Raw genomic sequence first — 19,965 nt, 5'->3', positions numbered from 1 at the left:
AACATCTCACAGGTTAGATGTCAGAATTCAAGAAGGAACTGAGCCCTCAGTGCACACGAGCAGCCCGTCCGCATCCTCCCCACAGGTGTTTTGGCTACTGCATCTCTGCCATAGCACCACAACGTGCCCTACAGGCAGCATCGACAGCACGGGACTTTTTAAAATAAACTTTTTTCTTGAGGAAGATTGGCCCTGAGCTAACATCCATCCCCATCTTCCTCTACTTTATATGTGGGACGCCTACCACAGCATGGGTTGATGAGCAGTGCCATGTCCGCACCCGGGATCCGAACCAGCAAACCACGGGCCACCGAAGCAGAGCGTGTGAACTTAACTGCTGTGCTCCTGGGCCGGCCCCTGTTTCTGCTATTTTAGAATTGGCAGCGTTGCTGCAAGGCCTTGGCACAGACTGCTTCCCTTATTTGCAAGACCTCCTTGGTATAAATCTTCAGAAATGGATTACTGAGTTGAAGGGTATAAGATGTTTATGGACTTTGAGACATAATGCTAATTTTTTTCCTACTTAAAAGGAAATATATGGGGCCAGGCTGGTGGTGCAGCGGTTAAGTGTGCACATTCCGCTTCGGCGGCCCGCGGTTCGCCAGTTCAGATCCCGGGTGCAGACATGGCACCGCTTGGCAAGCCATGCTGTGGCAGGCGTCCCACATATAAAGTAGAGGAAGATGGGCATGGTTGTTAGCTCAGGGCCAGTCTTCCTCAGCGAAAAGAGGAGGATTGGCAGCAGTTAGCTCAGGGCTAATCTTCCTCAAAAAAAAAAGGACATATATGTCTACTAGTTTCACCACAACCTTGCCGGCATTGGGTTTTACAATTCTCCCTTTTTTTTTAGTGGAAGGTAGGGTGTTTTTGTTAATTCGATAGAGGCATTGGTCTGCACTTTTTAAGTCTCTGCTGTTGGAAATACAATTTAAACTGAACTGAAAAGAATAGGAGTATTGGTTCACGGGATAGGGAATGATGAGGATTTATGAAGCATCAGGTACAGCTGGATCCAGGATTAAAGGGGGCCAGAACTCTGAAGTGGAGAGATGGCTATGTCTGTACCTGACTCGCAATTCTCCAGCTCTGCTCCCAGAACCGCCCCAGGGAAGCCCTCTGATGGGGTAAGCCTGGGTCATGTGTTCATAATGAGGGTGGAAGAGGAACTATGCTGACAGCCTGAAATAGTGGCCTATGCGAAGTCCCATGTTTTCACTCCTGCAGGTCAGAGTCCAGAAGGCTTGTGTGTGCAAATGAGCAATTACAATGCGGCACGAAGCAGATAATGATGAAAACCAGTGCAAGGTACTGAAGTTCACAGCATAAAAGAGGGAATAATTAGATTTGGGGGTACAGTCATTGAAGTGTTCACAGAGCAGCTATTCATTGGTGCAGGTTCTGCCAATTTCCAGGAACAGAGTCCAAACTCCAAGAGGATTAAGCAATAAAGGACAACTTCTTGGGCTCATATAAATGGGAAGTCATGCCTGCTAGCTTCAGGTATAGCTGGATCCAGGGGCTAAAACTCTGCCTCTCTTTCTACCAAGTTGTCTTGTGTATGTTGGATTCAACCTGCAAGAAGATCAGTGCTGACGGCACTGGGCTCTTACTCTCCCACTTTAACAACCTCCATGGGAAGTGCTCTGCTCCCTCCTATCCCTCAATATCCCTCTCAAGGGGGATTCTAATTGGCCTTGGTTGGTCACTTGCTCCTCCTTTAACCAATCACTATCCCCAGGGGGATTGGCCACCTGTGTGTTGAAAGGGCTAACAAAAACTGCAGTGACCATTGTCCACCACACGGGGTCATCCAAGCAGAGTTTTCAAGGATGAATAGGAGTTTCCCAGTTGAGCGAAAAGAGAAAGACTGCACACAGAAAAGTCTAGAAAAGTGAGAAAGAGGTGAACCAGCATGCAATTTTCTTCCTACTTCCACCACCATGTTGATGCTGGACACTTCATGATCCCCAATTTCTGTTTACATCAGAAATTACTTGTTGTTTACTTCAAGTGGCCTTTACCCTTGGCAGACAAGGCTTGGCTAGTCACCCCAATCTCTCTGACCGATTGGCATATCACTGTTGGCTGCCTATCAGCATCCTGCACACATCCCAGACCTCGCCAGCACTCCTGGGAGCAGCCCTAAACCAATGCTTGACAGGACTTGGAGAACAAACGCCCCAGCTGCCTTGACCCTGGGAGGGACCCCCCAGGAGACACGAGCTCTCACGCTGTCTCCCTGAGGTCCCCAGGTGGACTGACTCCCAGTTACCTTCTGCATCGCCCACTCATCGGTGCCCCTGCAGGAATCTTTCCCTCCCTGTCTCAGGTCTCACCCCCAGTGGGAGCTTCGGGGGGTCACCCCCTGAATACACCATGTGCCCTTGAGTCCTTATCTTAGGGTCCAGCTTCTGGGGGAGGGGGGCCCCCAAACTAGGACATGAAGGACAACTGTTGGCCTAGGGCTACTGGACCAGCCAGGTGCTTGGCCCTTTAGATGGGCTCCACATGTGGTCACCGCACACAGCACCCCTGGCTGGTGGAGAGGACTATTCCCGTTTTCACGGAGAAGAGAGAGGGAGGAACACACCTGAGCCACTCAGCTCCCTCATAGCGAGGCCGGGCACCCAGACCCTTCTCCCCTCGCCGGCTCCTGGAGGGGACATGTTAGTGCTCGCACCTGTCTGGTGGGAGGTGACTGGGCCGGTGGGTTCCCATCCTCTTCAGCCCAGGTCCCTGGGGCCCGATGCAGGAGAATCTTTTATTGAGAAGCTGAGCATCAAGGGCTCCCCAAGCCAGCTCTGAGAGGCACACGGATTTTTCAGCTGGAAGAACCTGGCCCTGGGCTTGGTAAGGAAAGTGTCTCAGCGCACCGCTGACACTCAGGAGGCTGGGGGAAAGTGAGTCACTGGAGGAGGGCACCCATCGCCTATTTACAGGCCTGAAGGTCAAGGCAGAGGAAGGAAGCTTCATGGTCACAGCGGGGCCTCTCCTGGGAATTTAGGCTGCCGTAGTGTTCACAAATGTGTGAAACTACATGCACGGTCACCGAGGAGAAATGAACTATTCACACAAATGTCTATGTTTGAAGGAATCATTGCCAATACTTGATGTAGTAGGCTGAGCAGTGCCCCCTGAAGAGGTACAGTCTAATACAGATAAGTTCTAACGCCCGCACCTGTGAATATGACCTTATTTGAAATAGTCTTTGCAGGTCTGATTAAGGATCTCAAGATGAGATTATCCTGGATTTAGGGTGGGCCTAATAAGAGAAAGGAGTGTCCTTAAGAAAAGGAGTGGAAGATCTGAGACCCAGACACACAGAAGAAAGCCACATGAAGACAAGGCAGTGACTGGAGGGATGTGTCTGTAAGCCAAGGAACTACAAAGGCTGCCGACACCCACCAGAGGCCGGGACAGAGGCCTGGGGTGAACTGTCCCTCAGACTCTCCAGAAGGCACCCAGCCTGCAGACACCTCGAGTCGACTTCGGAATCAAGTTCTATTGTTTTCAAGCCACCCAGTTTGTGGTTATCTGTTACGGCAGCCCAAGGAAACGAATACATTTGCCTATCGATTTTGTTTACATCTGTCTCCACGACGGTCTTCCAAGCACCAGGAGTGCTAGCGGTCTTGTCCGGTTTGGTCACTTCTCTGTTTCCAGGAGCAGACACCTGGTAGGTGCGCAATAAATATTGCACACCGTGTGTTAAGTGCACAGTATGTGCCAGACCCTGTTCTAAGTGCTTTTACGTGACTTAACTGATTTCATCCTCACTGCAACCTTCCGGAGCAGATACTATTATTACGCCCATTTTACAGGGGGGCAAACTGAGGCTCAGAAGGGCAGAGTCGGGATTGCAACCTACCAAAAGACGTGCCTTGGATAAAGATCAACTACAATAATGAGAATCAGAAAAGTAAGAGCCCGAAGGGAGACATTAGGCACATCCCAATAACCACAGAGCCTCGATTTCTCCATTTACAGACTGGAGGCAATACCTGGCTTTGCCCACAGTGTGGAGCCCAGATCTGCTAGGGCTTCATCCGCGCATGCGCCCCTGCTCACATGGCCTCGCGCCGGCGCACGTTGCTCCGCCCCCTTTTGCAGCACTCGCTGAGGCACTTTACGTCCCTCTTCCCGTATACCTCCGGAGAGAACACGCCTGCTCCGCCCCTCGTGCCCAGCAGGCCCCGCCCTACTCCGCGTGGATTGGTTGTCCTTCTCTCAAGTTCCACGCTGACTGGCTCGTGTCGCTGCCACTCCCATTTCAGCCTAGTGGCGCGCGGCGGGGTGACCGCCCGCTGGCGCGTGAGCGGCGGCGGCAGCGGCGGCGGAAGTGGCCGGCGAGCTCTGTGCCTGCCGACACCATGGTGAGGGCAGGGCGGCGGCGACGTCTCACGGGGAAGTAGGGGACACGGCCGCCGAGGGCCCTTGGGGTGGGCGCTGGGGCGGGGCGACGCGGAGCGAGCGTCCAATGCGGGCCTCGACTTCTAGCCCCCGACCCGAGCGGGGAAACTGAGGCCAGAGAGGGCAGCGGGCTCTCCCAGGGCACCTAGCACGTCGGTCCCGGGAACTTAGGGCTGGACGGAACATACAGTCGTAGTATAGCGGCCTAGCCACAGTCTTCCCGTTTTGCAGACGGGTAAACTGAGGCCGGAGAGGGCGAGGACCCGCTGAAGTGCCGAGTGAATGCAGCAGAGTGAGTTTTCGGGCAAGGAAGTGGCTCCGAGTGCATCCGACCCAGTCTAACCGCACGCATTGGAAAACGAGCTCCAGGAGCTAGGGGACCGGTCTGAGTTCTCATAGTAAGCCAGTTCGGGGAATTTTAGGGCTTGCAGGTCCCTTACGTTGTTAACGGCGCAACCTCCCGTGCCTCTCGTTTTCAGGCTGAAAAACAAACCCAGAGAGGGAGTTTACTTCTCCCTGGATCACACAGCACATTATTTCAGGAGGAGAAGGGGCATTTTGAGCTAGGAGTGGACTGAGTCCTCCCCCTTCACATAAGGAAAATTGAGGTCCTGGAGGAAGCCTCTGCAGGGCCATGCTAGTCAGGGTTTTGAAGTTCTGGATCTAGGCCAGAGAGTGCCCGTGCCACCAGCGTGTAGACAGGGAGACGGAGGCCCACACAGGGGAACTCAGAGCTGGGCCTCCTGGGAGAGTGCCTGGCGCGCCAGCACTGAGTCACTCTGAGGTGGTTGCTGCACAGTTCTCAGAACCAAGGGTTAGTGCAGGTTCGCACTGAATCCTGCTGGCTGGTGTAGGAACTGAGAGCAGGGAGTGGGGTCCTCTCTGCTGAAAGGCAGAGTTGGCCAGAGGGAACGGGCAGGACCGGAAGGGGCCCTGCTTGTTAAGCTTCCTGCAGGCAGGATCTTTGGTTTTATCTCCAGTATATTCCTGGAGCCTAGAATGGTGCTTGTGCTAAGTACAGAGTCATTTCTTCAGAGCATGACACACTGCCAGTTCCCTGTGGTCAGGCCATACGGGAAGCAGGGGTGTGGGGGGCCGGGGGGTATCTAGGACGGCTTCCTGAATTGGGAGCCTCAGGAAGCTGTTAGGTCTAGTTCTGGATTGGTCTAGCCCTGAGAACCAGACCCCAGACATTCTGAGAAAGCCCAGAGAAAGGAATTCTCTTTCCTGAAGTTTTTATGACTTTCCCAACTCCAGATGTCCCCATCTCCCCCTGAACGGGGTGTCTGACCCTCTCCCATCTCCCTTGGCACCTTCATGCATCTTCCTCTTTCCTGCCGAGCTTCAAGTTCTCTGGGATCCCCCCCTTCCTCCTTCTCGCCTCTGCCTCCAGTTTGGGGATGAGGAGGTAGAAGATGGCGAGACAAGGCCACTGCTCCAGGCCCTTGTAGCCTTTGGAGGACTGTCCCGATGCCACCCCTTCCCATCAGAGCCTCTCCTTTCCTTGTCTGTGTGCTGGGACAAGTATCCCACCCAGCCCACGTGCCTCCCTGGTGGCCTGTGCATTTCCCTTGTGTATTTATTCAGCAAATATTTACTGAGTTCCTCTCGCGTGCCTGGCCCTGTGCTCGGTGCTGGACAGAGTCCACACCCTCTGAGTTTTCCAGTCTAGCAGGAGGCTTGGAGTTTCCAGTCTAGCCAGGGAGACATAATAAACAAGATAATTAGAGACTGGCTCCGGCCTATAATAGAAACGGCAAAGGGTGGCCCAGGTGGAAACCTTCTTCCCTGGATGGGGTTGTTATGAGCAACTACCAGCCTAGGGAAGGGAACCACAGGAACAAAGGTCAAGTGGCAGAAACAGGCGTGGCGTGGGAGGGACAGAGTGGTCCAGTTTGGCTGGATCCATGTCAAGCCTGGCCTGGAGAGTGGGGGCACAGGGAAATTGGGAGAGTTGGCAGCAGGTGCTGGTTCCTTCTGTGTCACAGACACCTCCTCAGCTGCTTTGTGGATAGGGCGCTGCCGGCGACAGCCAAGGAGGCTATGGGTCCTCCGGGGCTCTGCTGCCCATAGCTGGGACGAGGTGAGAGCTGAGAGCGGCTGTCACCAGCACAAAAGCTGTGTATGGTCAGTCCCCTGCTGACAGCCATCAGCCTACTTTCACCAGCTTTACCAGGACCTTGCTGTGTCCCCAGGCACCCTCCTACCCTGGCCACTGGGACCTCATCTAGAGGGCCTTGCCTGTACTGCTCCAACCCTCCCTGCACCTCTCAGTGCTGAGTCCATCTTCGTTCTCACCTTCCACGTCTAACCTGGCCCTGGCCCCTCTCCCGTGATCTAGGCAGAGGAGCCAAGTGCGTCATTGCCCTGGTCCAGATTCCCATTTCGGACTTGAGAGGAGAAGCTTGCCCAGGATAGCTGGCGGCTTCTCCATAGTCAAAGGCGAGCTGGGCGCATGGCACCTGTGTGCGAGCCTGGGCCTCCTGTTTCTCCTCCGTGGCTCACTGCACCCGGGCAGGGTCCCACAGATGCATTCGAAATGAGAGGGCAGGAGCTGCCCGTTAGCCACGGTGGGTCCCAGCCCGCCCGTCCTCCTTGGAGCAGCCACTCCTCTGCCGGCCCTCCCTTATCTTGCTCCTCCAGAAAGCCAGTGCAGGAAGTGGGCTAGGGCCTGGCTTCCTGCCGGCACTGGACCTCCCCGGGGTGGCTCTTCTCAGGGAAGTTCTGGGGGATGTGGGATTCCCCCTAAGCCCTTCCACGGGGGAGCCACCTTGTGGGGTGGAGGGCCACTTCCGCCCGTCATGGAGCGGCTTTTCAGTTCCCACCATCTGGTATCCGGAGCGCGCAGGCTGGCAGGCTCCCCCTGTATAGAGCTGCTGGGCGTCAGGCTGACTTAGAATTCCCGAGTCGCCAGGACAGGGTGCAGGCAACCACAGTCAGGCAGCCCCTCACCCGTGGGGCCCTGGGTCCTGATCCTTCATCTGGCCAAGCTGGGTGAGCTGTCATTGGAGCCTGGACCCAAGCGCTGCCACCTGAGTCTCGTTATTTGTGTTCCAAAAATGGAGAGGGCTGATTTTTTCCAGTTACACTACATGGTGGCTATACAAGGAAATTCAGTAACGATGGAAAAGCATATCTCGCAAGCTCACCTTATCTGGGTGAGTTTTAAGAGTTCATCCTTTATCTGCCTTCACTTGCAGTAACCACAGGCTTTTTCTGGAATGTTTCTTCCCCCTAACCTGGTGAGTGTTTCTCTGAAAACCCGGCTCACATGTGGCCTCCTCACGTGGGTGTGGGCTGCCCACCACGCCTGGTAGAGTCCCCCGTGGTCCACTCAGGGTCCCTCTGAGTGGGGGCTCAGCCGCGCTAGCCATGGACAGACGGGGCAGGCCAGGCTCTGTCTCTTACTAGCGCTAGTGCTGGGCACCTGCCGCAGCCTCTCAGCCTCAGTGTCCCCATCTGTAAAGTGGGCGTGGTGATAACCCTCTGCGATGCTGAGAACCAAAGACTTAGAGCTGCGCGTGTCAACCAGATGCCCCTCAAGGACACCCACTGAGCAGAGCAGCAGCAGGACCTGTGTGCTGTGATGCTAGTGATGGGCCTGGAGGGCTGGGCCCTGACCGGCTAGCTGTGACTATATGCAGCATGACCTGGAAAGAGATACCTGGAGTGCTCAGCACCAAGACCAGGGGGGCTGCCTCTGGGATCGGGTAGGGGGTGTTCAAAGACTTTCCTCAGCTGGGTGGCAGGTGTGTGTGTGGGGTGGGCAGAGTCAGGAGAATGCATTTCATGTTGGGGTGCGCACAGCGCTGACGCGCCAGCAGATCCGTAGGGCAAGTCCCAGCCCTGCCTGGGGGCCGGGGCTCCCTGCGCGGGTTGAACACACACGTCACATGCCTGTCTTTGCTTTCCAGCTGCCCTTGTCGCTGCTCAAGACGGCTCAGAATCACCCCATGGTGAGTGCCTGCCGGTCTAGGATAGCGAGGTTCAGTGGGGTCAGCCTCACAACAGGGACAGGGACACTGGGCAAAGGGCAGGGGGCTTCCAGCCCAACCCGCTCCCTACCTGCCCACGAACAGCCTGCTCTCTCCTCCCTCCCGCCGTGTCAGGACCTGGCTCCTTTCTGCTGCTGATAGAAGTAAGCCAGGCTTAGTGAAAATGTCACTGCTAGGGGCTGGCCCGGTGGCGCCGCAGTTAAGTTCGCACATTTCACTTTGGCGGCCTGGGGTTCGCTGGTTTGGATCCTGGGTGCGCTCAGCAAGCCATGCTGTGGCAGGCGTCCCACATATAAAATAGAGGAAGATGGGCACGGATGTTAGTCCAGGGCCAGTCTTCCTCAGCAGAAGGGGAGGATTGGCAGCAGATGTTAGCTCAGGGCTAATCTTCCTCAAGTAAAAAAAGAAAATGTTACTGTTAGACATACGGAGAAAGGGGGAGCCCCTCTTTATTAACCTTCTGAACAGGTACCCAGTTCTTTGATAAATGCACGCCAGACTTTCAGCATGTATGTAAACGTGAATTGGATTTTCTTTAAACATAGATAGGGTTACGTGATACACATTATTCCCTAAGCTACCTTTGTCCTTAATGGAACAGTGTAGTCTCTGTCAATATGTTCTGTTTCCCTTTTTTTTTTTATTATTCAGATGCAATTCACATACCATACAATTCAACCTTTTAAAGTGTACAATTCAGTGGCATTTAGCACATTCACAATATTGTACAATTATCACGTCTATCTAGTTCCAGAACATTTCCATCATCCCCAAAAGGAGACCCCATCCCCCTCCCCTAGCCCCTGGCAACCACTAATCTGCTTTCTGTCTCTGGGAATTTGTCTGTTCTGGACGTTTCCTGTAAATGGGATCGTGCACTACGTAGCCTTTTGTGTCTGGCTTCTCTCACTCAGCTGAGGTTTCTGAGGTTTATCCACGGTGCAGCGTGTGTCAGGGCTTCAGTCCGTATGGACAAATGATTTCCCATGGTGTGGGTAGACCACGTTGTGTTTATCTGTCTGCTGATGACGGACATTTGGGTTATTCCTACTTTTTCGCGATTGTGACTATTTTGGCTGCAGTGAACAGTTGTGTACACATCTTTGTGTGAATATATGCCTTCGTTTCTCTTGGGCAGATACCTGAGTTGACTGTTTTTTACACTTCAGCCTTTTCCTAGCAATAGCGCATCTTGAGAATGATGAGCTACTTATGTGCTTTCCCAAAACACATCAAAACAGACAGGGAACAGTGTTTGCAGGCCACCACAGCACACGCATGCACCATGAGAGGGTGCCAGCCTGGCCCCTGGCCACCCTGAATCCGTGGCCACTGTGACTCTAACCTCACTCGTTCCTTTAAAGATTTGTGGTGTAATTGTTTTTTTTTTTCTTTTTTGCACAAAAAAATAGTTTCATTGTAGAAAGTCTACAATGCCTAGCAGAATGTATAGAGGAAGCAGAACATGTCACCTGTAAGACAGGTCACTTGGGGGGCTGGCTGCTGCGGGCTGTGTCCACTGGGTCAGGAGAGGAGCCCAGGACAGGGCTGAGTGAGGCCGGGACAGTGGTCGCCGGCTCTTAGGGGTAAGGCTGCACCTAACATGGGGCCTGCTCTCTCCAGTTGGTGGAGCTTAAAAACGGGGAGACGTACAATGGTCACCTGGTGAGCTGTGACAACTGGATGAACATCAACCTGCGCGAGGTGATCTGCACATCCAGGGTGAGTGCCCTGTGCCCCAGAGTCTGTGCCCACCACCTGGAGGCCCTCAGGTGGGGCTGGTCAGGCAGGCAGAGGGCGTGGGGGCAGTGTGGCCAGGGGTGCACTTGGACCCGGGGCTTACTGAGCCTCAGCATCCTTGCTCACAAGTGGGGTGAAGGCCTCTCCCTGGCCCTTGTGGGAGGAATTGACGGAGTGCCTCCGTCAGACCAGCACAGTTGGCCTGCTAGGGGTGGGGCTTGTGGGAGGTGCGGGGCCCCCTGTGCCCTGGACTTTGCACCTGTGAGGGCGCTGCCCAGGTGGGTGCTGAGCTGGCCCGCTGGACTCAGCTGCTGTGTGTCTGTGGGCCGCCCTCCTGGCTACAAGTCCCTGCTGTGGGCCCACCCCTTCTTGCTACCAGCCTCGTCTGCCTTCAGTCCTGGCTGTGGACAGGCCATTGTGGTGTGGCCGTGGGCTGTCCAGGCCACCAGGGGGCGAGGGCAGCCCAGTGGACCAGGACTCTTGTTTACCTCCTGAGGCCTGAAACCAGGACGTGCAAGACCGGGAGCACCACTGGGCAGGCCAGGGCTCAGGGATGGCCCCCAGGGTCACAGCCTTCCCCGCCCTCAGGATGACCCACAGAGTGATAAGGACAAGGACAGGGGTGAAGGCGGGGGTCCCTCCAGCTAACCTGCACCGGGCTCTGCTAGAACTTTCTTCCGCCTTCATTCCAGTCTCCGTCCCCCATGTTCTGGGGAAGGAAGCTGCTGGGGGCCCAGCCTGGGCAGGGCTGTCCCGAGCCCAGGGGCAGCGTGCTCCCGGGGCTCGCCAAACCAGAGTCCAGCAGAGCCCGAGGTAGCCACCCTCGCCCCCTCCATCCTCTGGACGCTTCACAGTCCTACAGGTGGGCAGGTAGGCATGACCCCTTCACCTGTGCCACTCTATGACCTGCTTCTTGTGATGGGACATCATGGGGGGCCTTCCACACCAGCGCGTGAGAAGCTTCCTGGTCCTCAGGCTGCACTCCCAGCAGGAGGTGGTTCCAGTGTGGCTGGAGCAGACGGTGCCACAGTGCATGGCGAGCATATGTCTTTCTGCTCCTGGCCGATAGGTCTATGTCCACTTCTCGGTCCTGGAAATAACCAGTAGGTCTCGGGCCAGGTCACTATGGCCTCCCTGGCTAGCCGAGACCGGGCAGTCCCCTCCGTGACCCGGTGGTTGGGAGGAAAGGTGGGTAGGAGGTTCGAAGTCACTCGGGTGGCCCAGCATCCTCATCTGCAGAGGCGCAGCCCCTCCCTCCCTGCGGCAGCGGGCGGCAGGGTGCAGAGGCCCCCCGGAGCTGAGACGCTGCAGGAGGGCTGGGGGTGGTGGGGAGGCAGCTGGCTTGGCCCCAGAAAGCGGAGGAAGCTGTGGTTCCTGTGGGGAGCGCGCCAGGCCCAGCCTGTCCTTGTCCTTGGCTGAGGGAGAGCCCGTGCTGAGCACCCAGCCCTGAGCTTCCATGGAATCATTCTGTTTCTGTCTGGCTGTGCTTTGCATCCCCGTGGACTTGGCCCCCGGCCTGCCCTTTCTGGGAAAGGAATGCCCCGAGGCCTCGCGGGGTTCTTCTGGGCTGGGGGCTCGTGCGTGTTCCTGGGAAGGCTTGGCCCCTGAACATTCTGTTCCTCCCGCCGAGCTCCATCACTGGGCCGGGCCAGACTGACCCAGGCACCGCTGACAAGTGTCATGCAGGAGGACTGGGGGTTTCAAGGAGGTTGGGAGGTAAGGTCCGTTGAGGGCCAGAGTGAGCTGGATGAGGAAAGGTGGGAACAGCATGTGCAAAATGCTGGGGGCCAAACGCCCATGGTGTGTGTTCCGGAAAGTTCCATCTGGAAGGCGCGTTGAGGGCTGAGAGAGGGCAGCGAGGGTGGGGCTGGATCTCGGCCCTTGGGAGTGCACTGAGGAGTTTGGAGTTCATCCTTGGCCCAGGGCCTGAGATGTCTTGGTCTGACTGCTAGGGGCGTAGCGGGAGGAGAGGGCCTGGCTCTGGCTCAGGACAGCAGGGGTGTGTCTGGGGAACTAATCTGATGGGAGAGGCCCCGTGCTCCTGCCCAGGGAGACCGGAGGGGGTACGGGGGGAGGGCCGGGTGCTGGTCACAGGGTGTATGGTGGGGGGATGGGGGGCGAGGCAGCCAATGTCCTAGGAACCCCAGGGTTGGCGTTGCTCAGGAGTCTGTGACTTTGCAAGGCCCTTCGTTTCCAGCCTCAATTAGCTCCCCTGCAAACTGGCATCGTTGGGAGCTGCCCGTCATGGGCCGCAGACCTGCCTCTCCAACCCCCTCCCAGCCCTCAGCACCAGCACCCAGGGTCTCTATCCTGTGTCCCACACGCAGCTAAGACCTTGTCAAGAGACACTTCTTGGACGTATGAATGAGTCAGGGCACATAGAGAGGGTTCCAGAAGGTGGATTCTGGAGGGCTGGGGGCAGCTGGGCCCTGGCAGGGTCTGGTACGCGGGGCAGCCCCACCGCCCTCTGGCTTCAGGCTGCAGATAACCAACTCCCTCCACACTGGAGGACAGGCAAGGACGAGCAGGCCTTCCCCCACGTGGCACACCCTGGCAGGGCCCCGGCACTGCCCTGTCCGCCCTTCCTCCTGTGTGAAGGGTTGCCCAGGGTCTGGCAAGATTCTGCTGCCGGGTGGCCCCTTCCCCGACCCCCTCTCCCGTCAGGTCCGGGACTGAGAACTTTGCAGCGTGTGGGGGCTGATGTCAGGTGCAGGCCGCCGGGGCCTGGGCCCTGGGTGGGAACGGGCGGGAGGGGGTGGATGCTGCCCCAGCTGTCTGTACCCAGTGTGCAGGGACCCCCCACAGAGCTGAGCCCCCCCCCCCCCCCCCGCAGGACGGGGACAAGTTCTGGCGGATGCCCGAGTGCTACATTCGGGGCAGCACCATCAAGTACCTGCGCATTCCTGACGAGATCATTGACATGGTCAAGGAGGAGGTGGTGGCCAAGGGCCGTGGCCGCGGAGGCCTGCAGCAGCAGAAGCAGCAGAAGGGCCGAGGCATGGGGGGCGCCGGGCGAGGTAGGTCCTCCCTCCATCCCCCCAGCAGGCAAGGGCCTCTGCACTGCGGGTGGGGGTGCTATAGCACTCGGCTCCACCAGGCTCAGTGTTGACATTCTTGGCTGGTGTCATCGCTGGGCCACAGGCCCCGCCTCTGAGCCCCCTGTGTAGAGCAGGGGAGCATGACTCACTGGGCTCCTCTGCGGAGCAGCAGGCAGCCAGCCCCTGCCCCTTGACCCCACCCCAGGGAGCCCGCTGAACCCTGGTGGGTGGGGCTTACTCCCCCACCTGCCGGGCTGCAGGGGTCCTCAGGGCTCCTTCAGCTGCAGCAGGGGAGTGTCGGCATCCACGTGGTGCCCACGTAGACCTGGGATTTGAGCCCTCATCTTAGTGCCCTGTGTCTCCTGGTAGGTGCTCTGGGTACGGTGTCTCCCTGAGCCTCAGTTTCCCCTCTGCAGAGAGGGTCCTGTGGTGCCCACCTCACTGGGCTGCTGGCACAGGACCCTTTCCCTGCTGTGACCTCATTATACAAAGCCGGGGTCTCGATTTTTGATAGACTCCTCCCACACCCAAGATTGTAAGTCTGGCATAAAATCCAATTTGTCCTGTAGTCAGCTGGCACCTGAGCTGGGAGGCGGTCGGCAGGCCCCGCCCCTGCCCTGCTGTGTGCTTGCAGGGCCTGGCTTTGTCTCTTCCCTCTCCAGCGGCCTCCTGGGTGTCGGCCCAGGAGTGAGGCCGAGGGAAGAGGGTGGGAGGGCTGTGAAGGCCTGGGCTCAGCAGCTCGGGAGGCTCAGGCTGGTCCGGCCAGCACTGTGGAGTTGGCCAGCACTGTTGAGTTGAGTGCGCCGCTGCCGCTGTGGAGCAGGGAGGGGGAGCAGCTCGCACGGTGTGCTGGAGAGGCCACGTGGCCCTCAGCGGCAGGTGGAGTCTCACGGAAGCCCACATGCTACAGCTCCACTTGGCACAGCTGGTCCTGCCCTAGGCAGGGGGAGGTTGGGCAGCCCTTGCGGGCACTGGCCTCTGTCCTTGAGGGGCCAGTTGCATGTTTGTCGCAGAAGGGGGCCTGTGTGCATGTTTTCGTGTCCCCCATGCCACCCCAGTCCTTCCAGGACTTCCTTAGGCAGGGAGCACACCCTCCCCCCAACTACCCACTCCCCCCAGCAGCAGTGCCACGTGCTCCCATCGCAGGGGCTGCATGTAAATGTCCTCTGAAAACATGGCCCCACCACTGGGTGGCAGAGGTTGGAGGGCAGGAGTGCCCCTGTGCCCACCCCTGGGGCAGGACATACAGGAACCCCATCATTTCTCTTCTGAGCCAGCAGATGTGAGTGGTCAGCTCTAGCCTCACCCTGCTGCCCACATCTCTGCCCCATCCTAGGCTGAGTCCTGCCCCTGTCCTGGTCATGTTCCCCCTCCTCCTGGAAGCCCTTCTGGCTTTGCCTTTCTGATGACTGCCTCCTACCCCGGGCCCTCTCTCCCAGGAAGCCTGCCCCAAGCCCCAGTGTGACTTGGTGTCAACCTTTGTCCTCCCTTGCACCCTGGGGGGGCCTGGTCTTGTCCCTTCTCACACTAAGAATGTTCTTAAGCACCACCCATGCCTGGCCCTGCTCAGATGCTCCATCCCAGGTTCTCAGCCTGTCCTTCCCACCAGAGGTACGATCCCCACCCCCCTTTACCAAGGGGACAGCTGAGGCTCAGAGGGGTCCCCAGTCCGTGTCTACAGTGGGGCCTCCGGTCCTGGCTCCACTGCAGCCCCTGCTCTCTCCCCCAGGTGTGTTTGGCGGCCGGGGCCGCGGTGGCATCCCAGGCACAGGCCGGGGTCAGCCCGAGAAGAAGCCGGGCCGCCAGGCAGGCAAGCAGTGAGCCGTCCCCATCCCCATGGAGACCCAGCGCCGCCACCTTCACCGCCGCCCCGGGCCTCTGCTGCCACGCCCAAGCCACGGCTCTGCTCTGCCTCCAGCTCACAAGTCTGTGGAGAACGACACAGCAGAGAGAGGAGGGAGAGAGGAGGCAGGGGTTGGTGCCCCCTCTCCCCCCTCCCCCCCGCCCCGTGCATTTTGTGACCCTCCCTTTTACGTAAAGTCCCTTTTTTTGTAGCCATTGTTTCTACAGCTGGCAGTGTTATCTGCTTCTGGTGTTGTGAAGTCACAGCTGACTTGATTCCTGGAAGATTCTGTTTAATACGTCCTTCAAGCCCTCTTGTTTTAAGGGCAGGCATATTCCAAACAGGTTTATTTGGCGGTTTTTGTTGGATTCTTGCGTGGAGAGCAAATGGCAGTCTTTTATTTTAAGCTGTTTGCACTGAGGTTGACAGCCTCACGAGTTTCCTGAAACACAGACCCCAAAGTTGCCTTTTCAGAGCAAATTCGGACGAACCTATGCCTCCGAAGCTGTTCCGGGGCATCGGTGGGCCCTGCCCTTCCTCTCTCCCTGTTTGTGTTAGAAAAATAAAAACAAATACAGCTACGGACTGCAAATCCCTCGTTCCTTTGGAGTCAGCGGGCATATCTGGGACGTAGTGTCCTCGGAAAAGCACAGCCCGGAAAGAGAAGTCTCCTTGCAAGGGCCGCCTCCTGTCTCGCCGAGGGGAAGCATTTTGACAAGACACTGGTTCCGGGTCCCTCGATGTCCTCTTATGAAAGGTGACGTCCTCTTAGGAAAGGTGAGCCGTGTGTCTGTGCAGAGCAGGCCCCCTGCACCAGGTTTGCCTGTAACCCCCTCTCCTCTCTGCAGAGGGAGTTGATGCCACGGAGAGGTGGGGGTGGGAAGGCCCTGGCTGGGCCACCGTAACACCCATGCGGCCTGGCCTTGCCACCAACATCCACTCCCTGTCCCAGTTTTGCAAGCACCATTCACACCAGAGTCCCCGGGAGAAGCTGTGACAGGCGGCTCCCTCGGGGAGTGCCTGGGGGACACCCGAGAGTTTCAGGGTGCTCTTCCTCCTCACCTCGTGGATTTGCCAGACGCTGAGCCAGCACTTTGGCAAAATGCTTCCGGTGACCTGGTCTGCAGACCCGTTACTTCTGGAAGTGAAGGGACCACATGCCCGGCGCTGGGAGGAAAGCAGACGCTCCAGCTGGTTCCCACGGGTTCTCCCAATCGTCACCGTGTTGAGATGACCTTTGAGGGTGGTTGGAGTAAAGGGCATTGTTGCTCCATGAAGTCCACTGCTTAGATCTGCAAAGTGCTCGCCAGTGTCTGGAAGATCAAAGATCGCAGCTTTCAACATTTCTCAGCTGGTGCCCAGGACGCTCCCCCATCTGCGGACTGTGGGCTCCCCCTGCAGCCCCATCTTTGCTTTTTTTTTTTTAAAGATTTTATTTTTTTTCCTTTTTCTCCCCAAAGCTCCCCAGTACATATTGTATATTCTTAGTTGTGGGTCCTTCTAGTTGTGGCATGTGGGACGCTGCCTCAGCGTGATTTGATGAGCAGTGCCGTGTCCATGCCCAGGATTCCAAACGAGGAAACCCTGGGCCGCTTGTAGCGGAGCGCGCAAACTCAACCACTCGGACACGGGGCCAGCCCCCCCATCCCTGCTTTTTCCTCGACACACCCCTCCTGGGACCTGCTGCCACCTGGATCCTTGTCTAGTGACAAAGGAGCACTTCGGCAAGGGTTGGGGACAGAGTCTTGGAGTCCGAGTGGAAGTTGGGGGGGTCTCGCAGTCAAGGCCCTGGGAACCCACCCCCCTCCTCAGAGATGTGGGCCGTGGTCTCTGGCAGGGTGGGCTGTGCCGCAGGGCTGGCTGGGCTGCTGGGGCGAGGAGAAGAAGGGAAGGACCGGTGGGGAGGGAGGGTGTCGTGTTCACAGGCTCCCCCCCCCCCCACCCGTCCCCATCACTCTGGACGCAGAGGCCCATAAAAGCCTCTGGAGGAGCTGGCTCCGTGGCCATAAAAGCCTCTGGAGGAGCCGGCTCCGTGGCCCAGTGGTTAAGTTCCCGCGCTCCACTGCGGCGGCCCAGTGTTCGGATACTGGGCGCAGACATGGCACCGCTCGTCAGGCCACGTTGAGGCGGCGTCCCACATGCCACAACTAGAAGGACCTGCAACTAAGATATACAACTGTGTACGGAGCGGGGGGGAGGGGTTGGGGAGATAAAGCAGGGGAAAAAAAAAAGATTGGCACCTGGGCTAACAACTGTTGCCAATCTTTAAAAAAATTAAAAAAAAAAAAAAATGCCTCTGGAGCCCTGGTCTGGGGAACTGGCCCCCTGCCGCGGGGTCGTCTCTGCCTGGTGTGGCTTTGCTGAAATTCGGGGCTCCGGGGTCAGGTGGCCTGCGCGGCGGCGAACGGGAAACTTTGGAGGCCCCGCCCCTTCCTGCTCGTCGCGGTCGGGCTTTTTCCTCGCTTGCGGAGCTCTGGGCCGAGAACGTGTTCTAAGAAGACGCCCCAAGCGCCCTTTCAGCGTCCCGGGCCTCGGCCCGCCGCGCCATCCCGCGCCGCCTGCGTAATCGCGGCTTCCCGGCGCGCCCGCGGCCCTGACCTTCCCGGCCGGCCGCCCAGCCCCCCTCTCGCCCGCCGGTGACGTGAGCCGCCGCCCCCACCGCGGCCGCTTAGGGGCCGTGGGCTTCCGGAAGGTTCTATCCCCTGAGCTGGGTGTCGGGACAGCCCCGTTTTGCAGTCTTCTTCCTGGTGGGTTTCAAGAAACAGCTTCAGTCCCCTCGACAAGAAGAGAAACCAAAAGCGCAGCCTGGCTCCTAAACGCGGGTCTCAACCTCTCCGCCCCCGTGCTGGTGCGCCAGCGGCCTGGTGCGCGGCCCCGCGCTGCCTTAACCCGAGGCCTCTCCCACGGGCCAGCCTCGATGGCCCCACTGCCTCGACCAGGGGCCAACATTTCAGTGCCACGGATGCCTGGAGCGGCAGCGACGCCCCGCCGCCACCGGGCCCCAGCTGCTGCCCCGAGGGCAGCACCGCCGGAAGCCCCACCTCTTCCAGGCGGGCGCGACGGCAGGTGTCTTCCCCACCCGGCCAGCTGGACCCTGGGGCCTGCATGTCCTGACATCAGCAGCGTGTGTGTTCCCACTTGGTCGGCGCGTGCCCCCGTGTCCTCTGCTGTCCCTCTGCCGACAAAGGGCCGCCTGGCTGGTGAGGGGTATGAGAGGTGGGCCTGATGTCCATTCAGACGACCTCCGTGGGAGTAGCCACCTGACACAACGGGAGCAGGGCACTGTCCCGCGGCGAGGAACTGGGGCCACAACCCTGTTCCAGGCACTGGGGCTCTGCACTAGGCAGAGAGCCTGCCCCGTGGCCTTCCCTTCCCCAGCAGCAGCAAACGCGCCGCCGCGACTGCATAAACGCGGAGAAGAAAGCCAGGCAGGGCAGGGAAGTAAGTGGTCAGGGAAGGCCACAGGGTGACATTCGAGAAGGGCTTAGGGAGATGAAGGAGCCAACCATCTGGGGGAAGAGTGTTCCAGACGGGAGGGGGAGGGGAACAGCCCCTTCAAAGGCCCTGCCTGCGCAGAGTGGTGATGGGAGCAAAGTGAGGGGGCAGGAAATGGGGCCGCTGCAGGCTCTAAGGGAGATGAGAAGCCACAGAGTGTTCTGGAACAGACGGGGCAAGGGTGGAAGCTGGGAACTGAGCCCAGGGTGGAGGCCTTGGAGGTGGACAAGGGGTCTGAGGACCCAGGCAGATGGGCTCTCAGTTCTGCAAGAAGCCCCAGACCCTGGGGTGGGACCTTTCCACAGAGTGGAAGGGGAGGCCTCGCAGAGGGGGACACAGTCAAACCAAGTCCCGAAGAATTACGGAAGGGCACAGACAGGTCAGGGGTCATCAGACCTAGGTACGTTATCCTAACAACAGCTGAGCCTGTGCCAGGTAGCTCTCACATGCAGGCCCAGAGAGAGTAGGCAACATGCTCCAGGTCACACAGCTCCAGAGCCTCCTCAGAGCTCCTCCTTCTGTTGCCTCCTTGAACTTGGAGGCTCCATTACCCTCTCCCAGCTCAGGTGTGTCAGGCACAGACTCAGGAGCCAGCAGACAGTTGGGGTGGGGGTTACAGCAGGGGCAGGTGAGGTCAGCTCATGCTTTAAATTCATTCCCCTGGGGCTGGTCCAGTTAAGTGCACATGTTTTGCTTCGGTGGCCCGGGGTTCGAGGGTTCGGATCCTAGGTGCAGACATGGCAACACTTGGCACGCCATGCTGTGGTAGGCATCCCACATGCAAAGTAGACGAAAATGGGCATGGATGTTAGCTCAGGGCCAGTCTTCCTCAGCAAAAAGAGGAGGATTGGCAGCAGATGTTAGCTCAGGGCTAATCTTCCCTCCCAAAAATAAAATAAAAATAAAAAATAAAATTCACTCCCCTGACTGTAGCCTCAGCTGACCGTCAGGGGACAGGGTTCCAGGCAAAGAGGGTACCCCATTAGTTTAACCCCACTGTGCCTCAGTTTCCTCACCGGTTGTCAGGGATAATAGTGGACTCCACCTCACGGGAGGTTGCCTGGTATACAGCAAGTGCTCCATACATGCTTGAAAACATGGACGAGTGGCACTTCAGCCAGCACCCACAGAGTGTCTGGAGCCTCACCCAGGACCCTCGTCACCCCTATGAGCCACAGGATCAGCATGATTGGTTCGCCGACCAGGGGACCAGGGCAGTGGTACCACGTGCCTGGCCTGTGCTGTGGGCAGCGGCCAGGCCACTGTCCTCTGTGCCCCGGAGGCCGGCACTAGACGCCTGGCCGGGGCTGTTGAACGGTCACCTCGCAGGCCCCTGGACCGCCCTGTGAGCCCCTCCCGGCCTGGCTCGGCCCCCTGCAGTGACTCACCCACACCCCGCCTCCGCTGGAGCCGGGCACTGAAACAGTCACCCAGCTCACTCCGG

The 19,965-nt window shown here is 58.1% G+C and overlaps 1 protein-coding gene across 4 annotated transcripts; it reads left to right on the top strand.

Moving 5' to 3' along the window:
• The first annotated feature begins 4,104 nt into the window (after window positions 1-4,104).
• On the top strand, window positions 4,105-15,607 carry LSM4 (LSM4 homolog, U6 small nuclear RNA and mRNA degradation associated). 4 transcript variants are annotated; one of them, XM_005604124.4, is made up of 6 exons: window positions 4,219-4,373; window positions 4,642-4,808; window positions 8,325-8,366; window positions 10,029-10,127; window positions 12,979-13,162; window positions 14,913-15,607. In XM_005604124.4, the coding sequence occupies exons 3-6, from the start codon at window positions 8,364-8,366 to the stop codon at window positions 15,002-15,004; spliced, it is 378 nt and encodes a 125-aa protein (XP_005604181.1). In that variant the 5' UTR covers window positions 4,219-4,373; window positions 4,642-4,808; window positions 8,325-8,363; the 3' UTR covers window positions 15,005-15,607. The 4 variants fall into 4 exon arrangements, with proteins under 4 accessions (XP_001500651.3, XP_005604181.1, XP_070102750.1 ...); XM_070246649.1 differs by having other exon boundaries at window positions 4,283-4,373; window positions 4,642-4,702; XM_001500601.7 differs by lacking the exon at window positions 4,642-4,808 and having other exon boundaries at window positions 4,105-4,373.
• Window positions 15,608-19,965: the final 4,358 nt, after the last annotated feature.

Source organism: Equus caballus, chromosome 21, assembly GCF_041296265.1.
Source record: "Equus caballus isolate H_3958 breed thoroughbred chromosome 21, TB-T2T, whole genome shotgun sequence".
NCBI classification, from domain to species: Eukaryota; Metazoa; Chordata; class Mammalia; order Perissodactyla; family Equidae; genus Equus; species Equus caballus.
This window is presented reverse-complemented; position numbering and strand designations above follow the sequence as displayed.

Coding starts and splice junctions, on each gene's coding strand:
- LSM4 (XM_023625488.2), top strand. CDS start 7,632: ATGTTTCTTCCCCCTAACCTG. Junction 8,367..10,028: donor CGGCTCAGAATCACCCCATG/GTGAGTGCCTGC, acceptor TGCTCTCTCCAG/TTGGTGGAGCTTAAAAACGG. Junction 10,128..12,978: donor AGGTGATCTGCACATCCAGG/GTGAGTGCCCTG, acceptor CCCCCCCCGCAG/GACGGGGACAAGTTCTGGCG.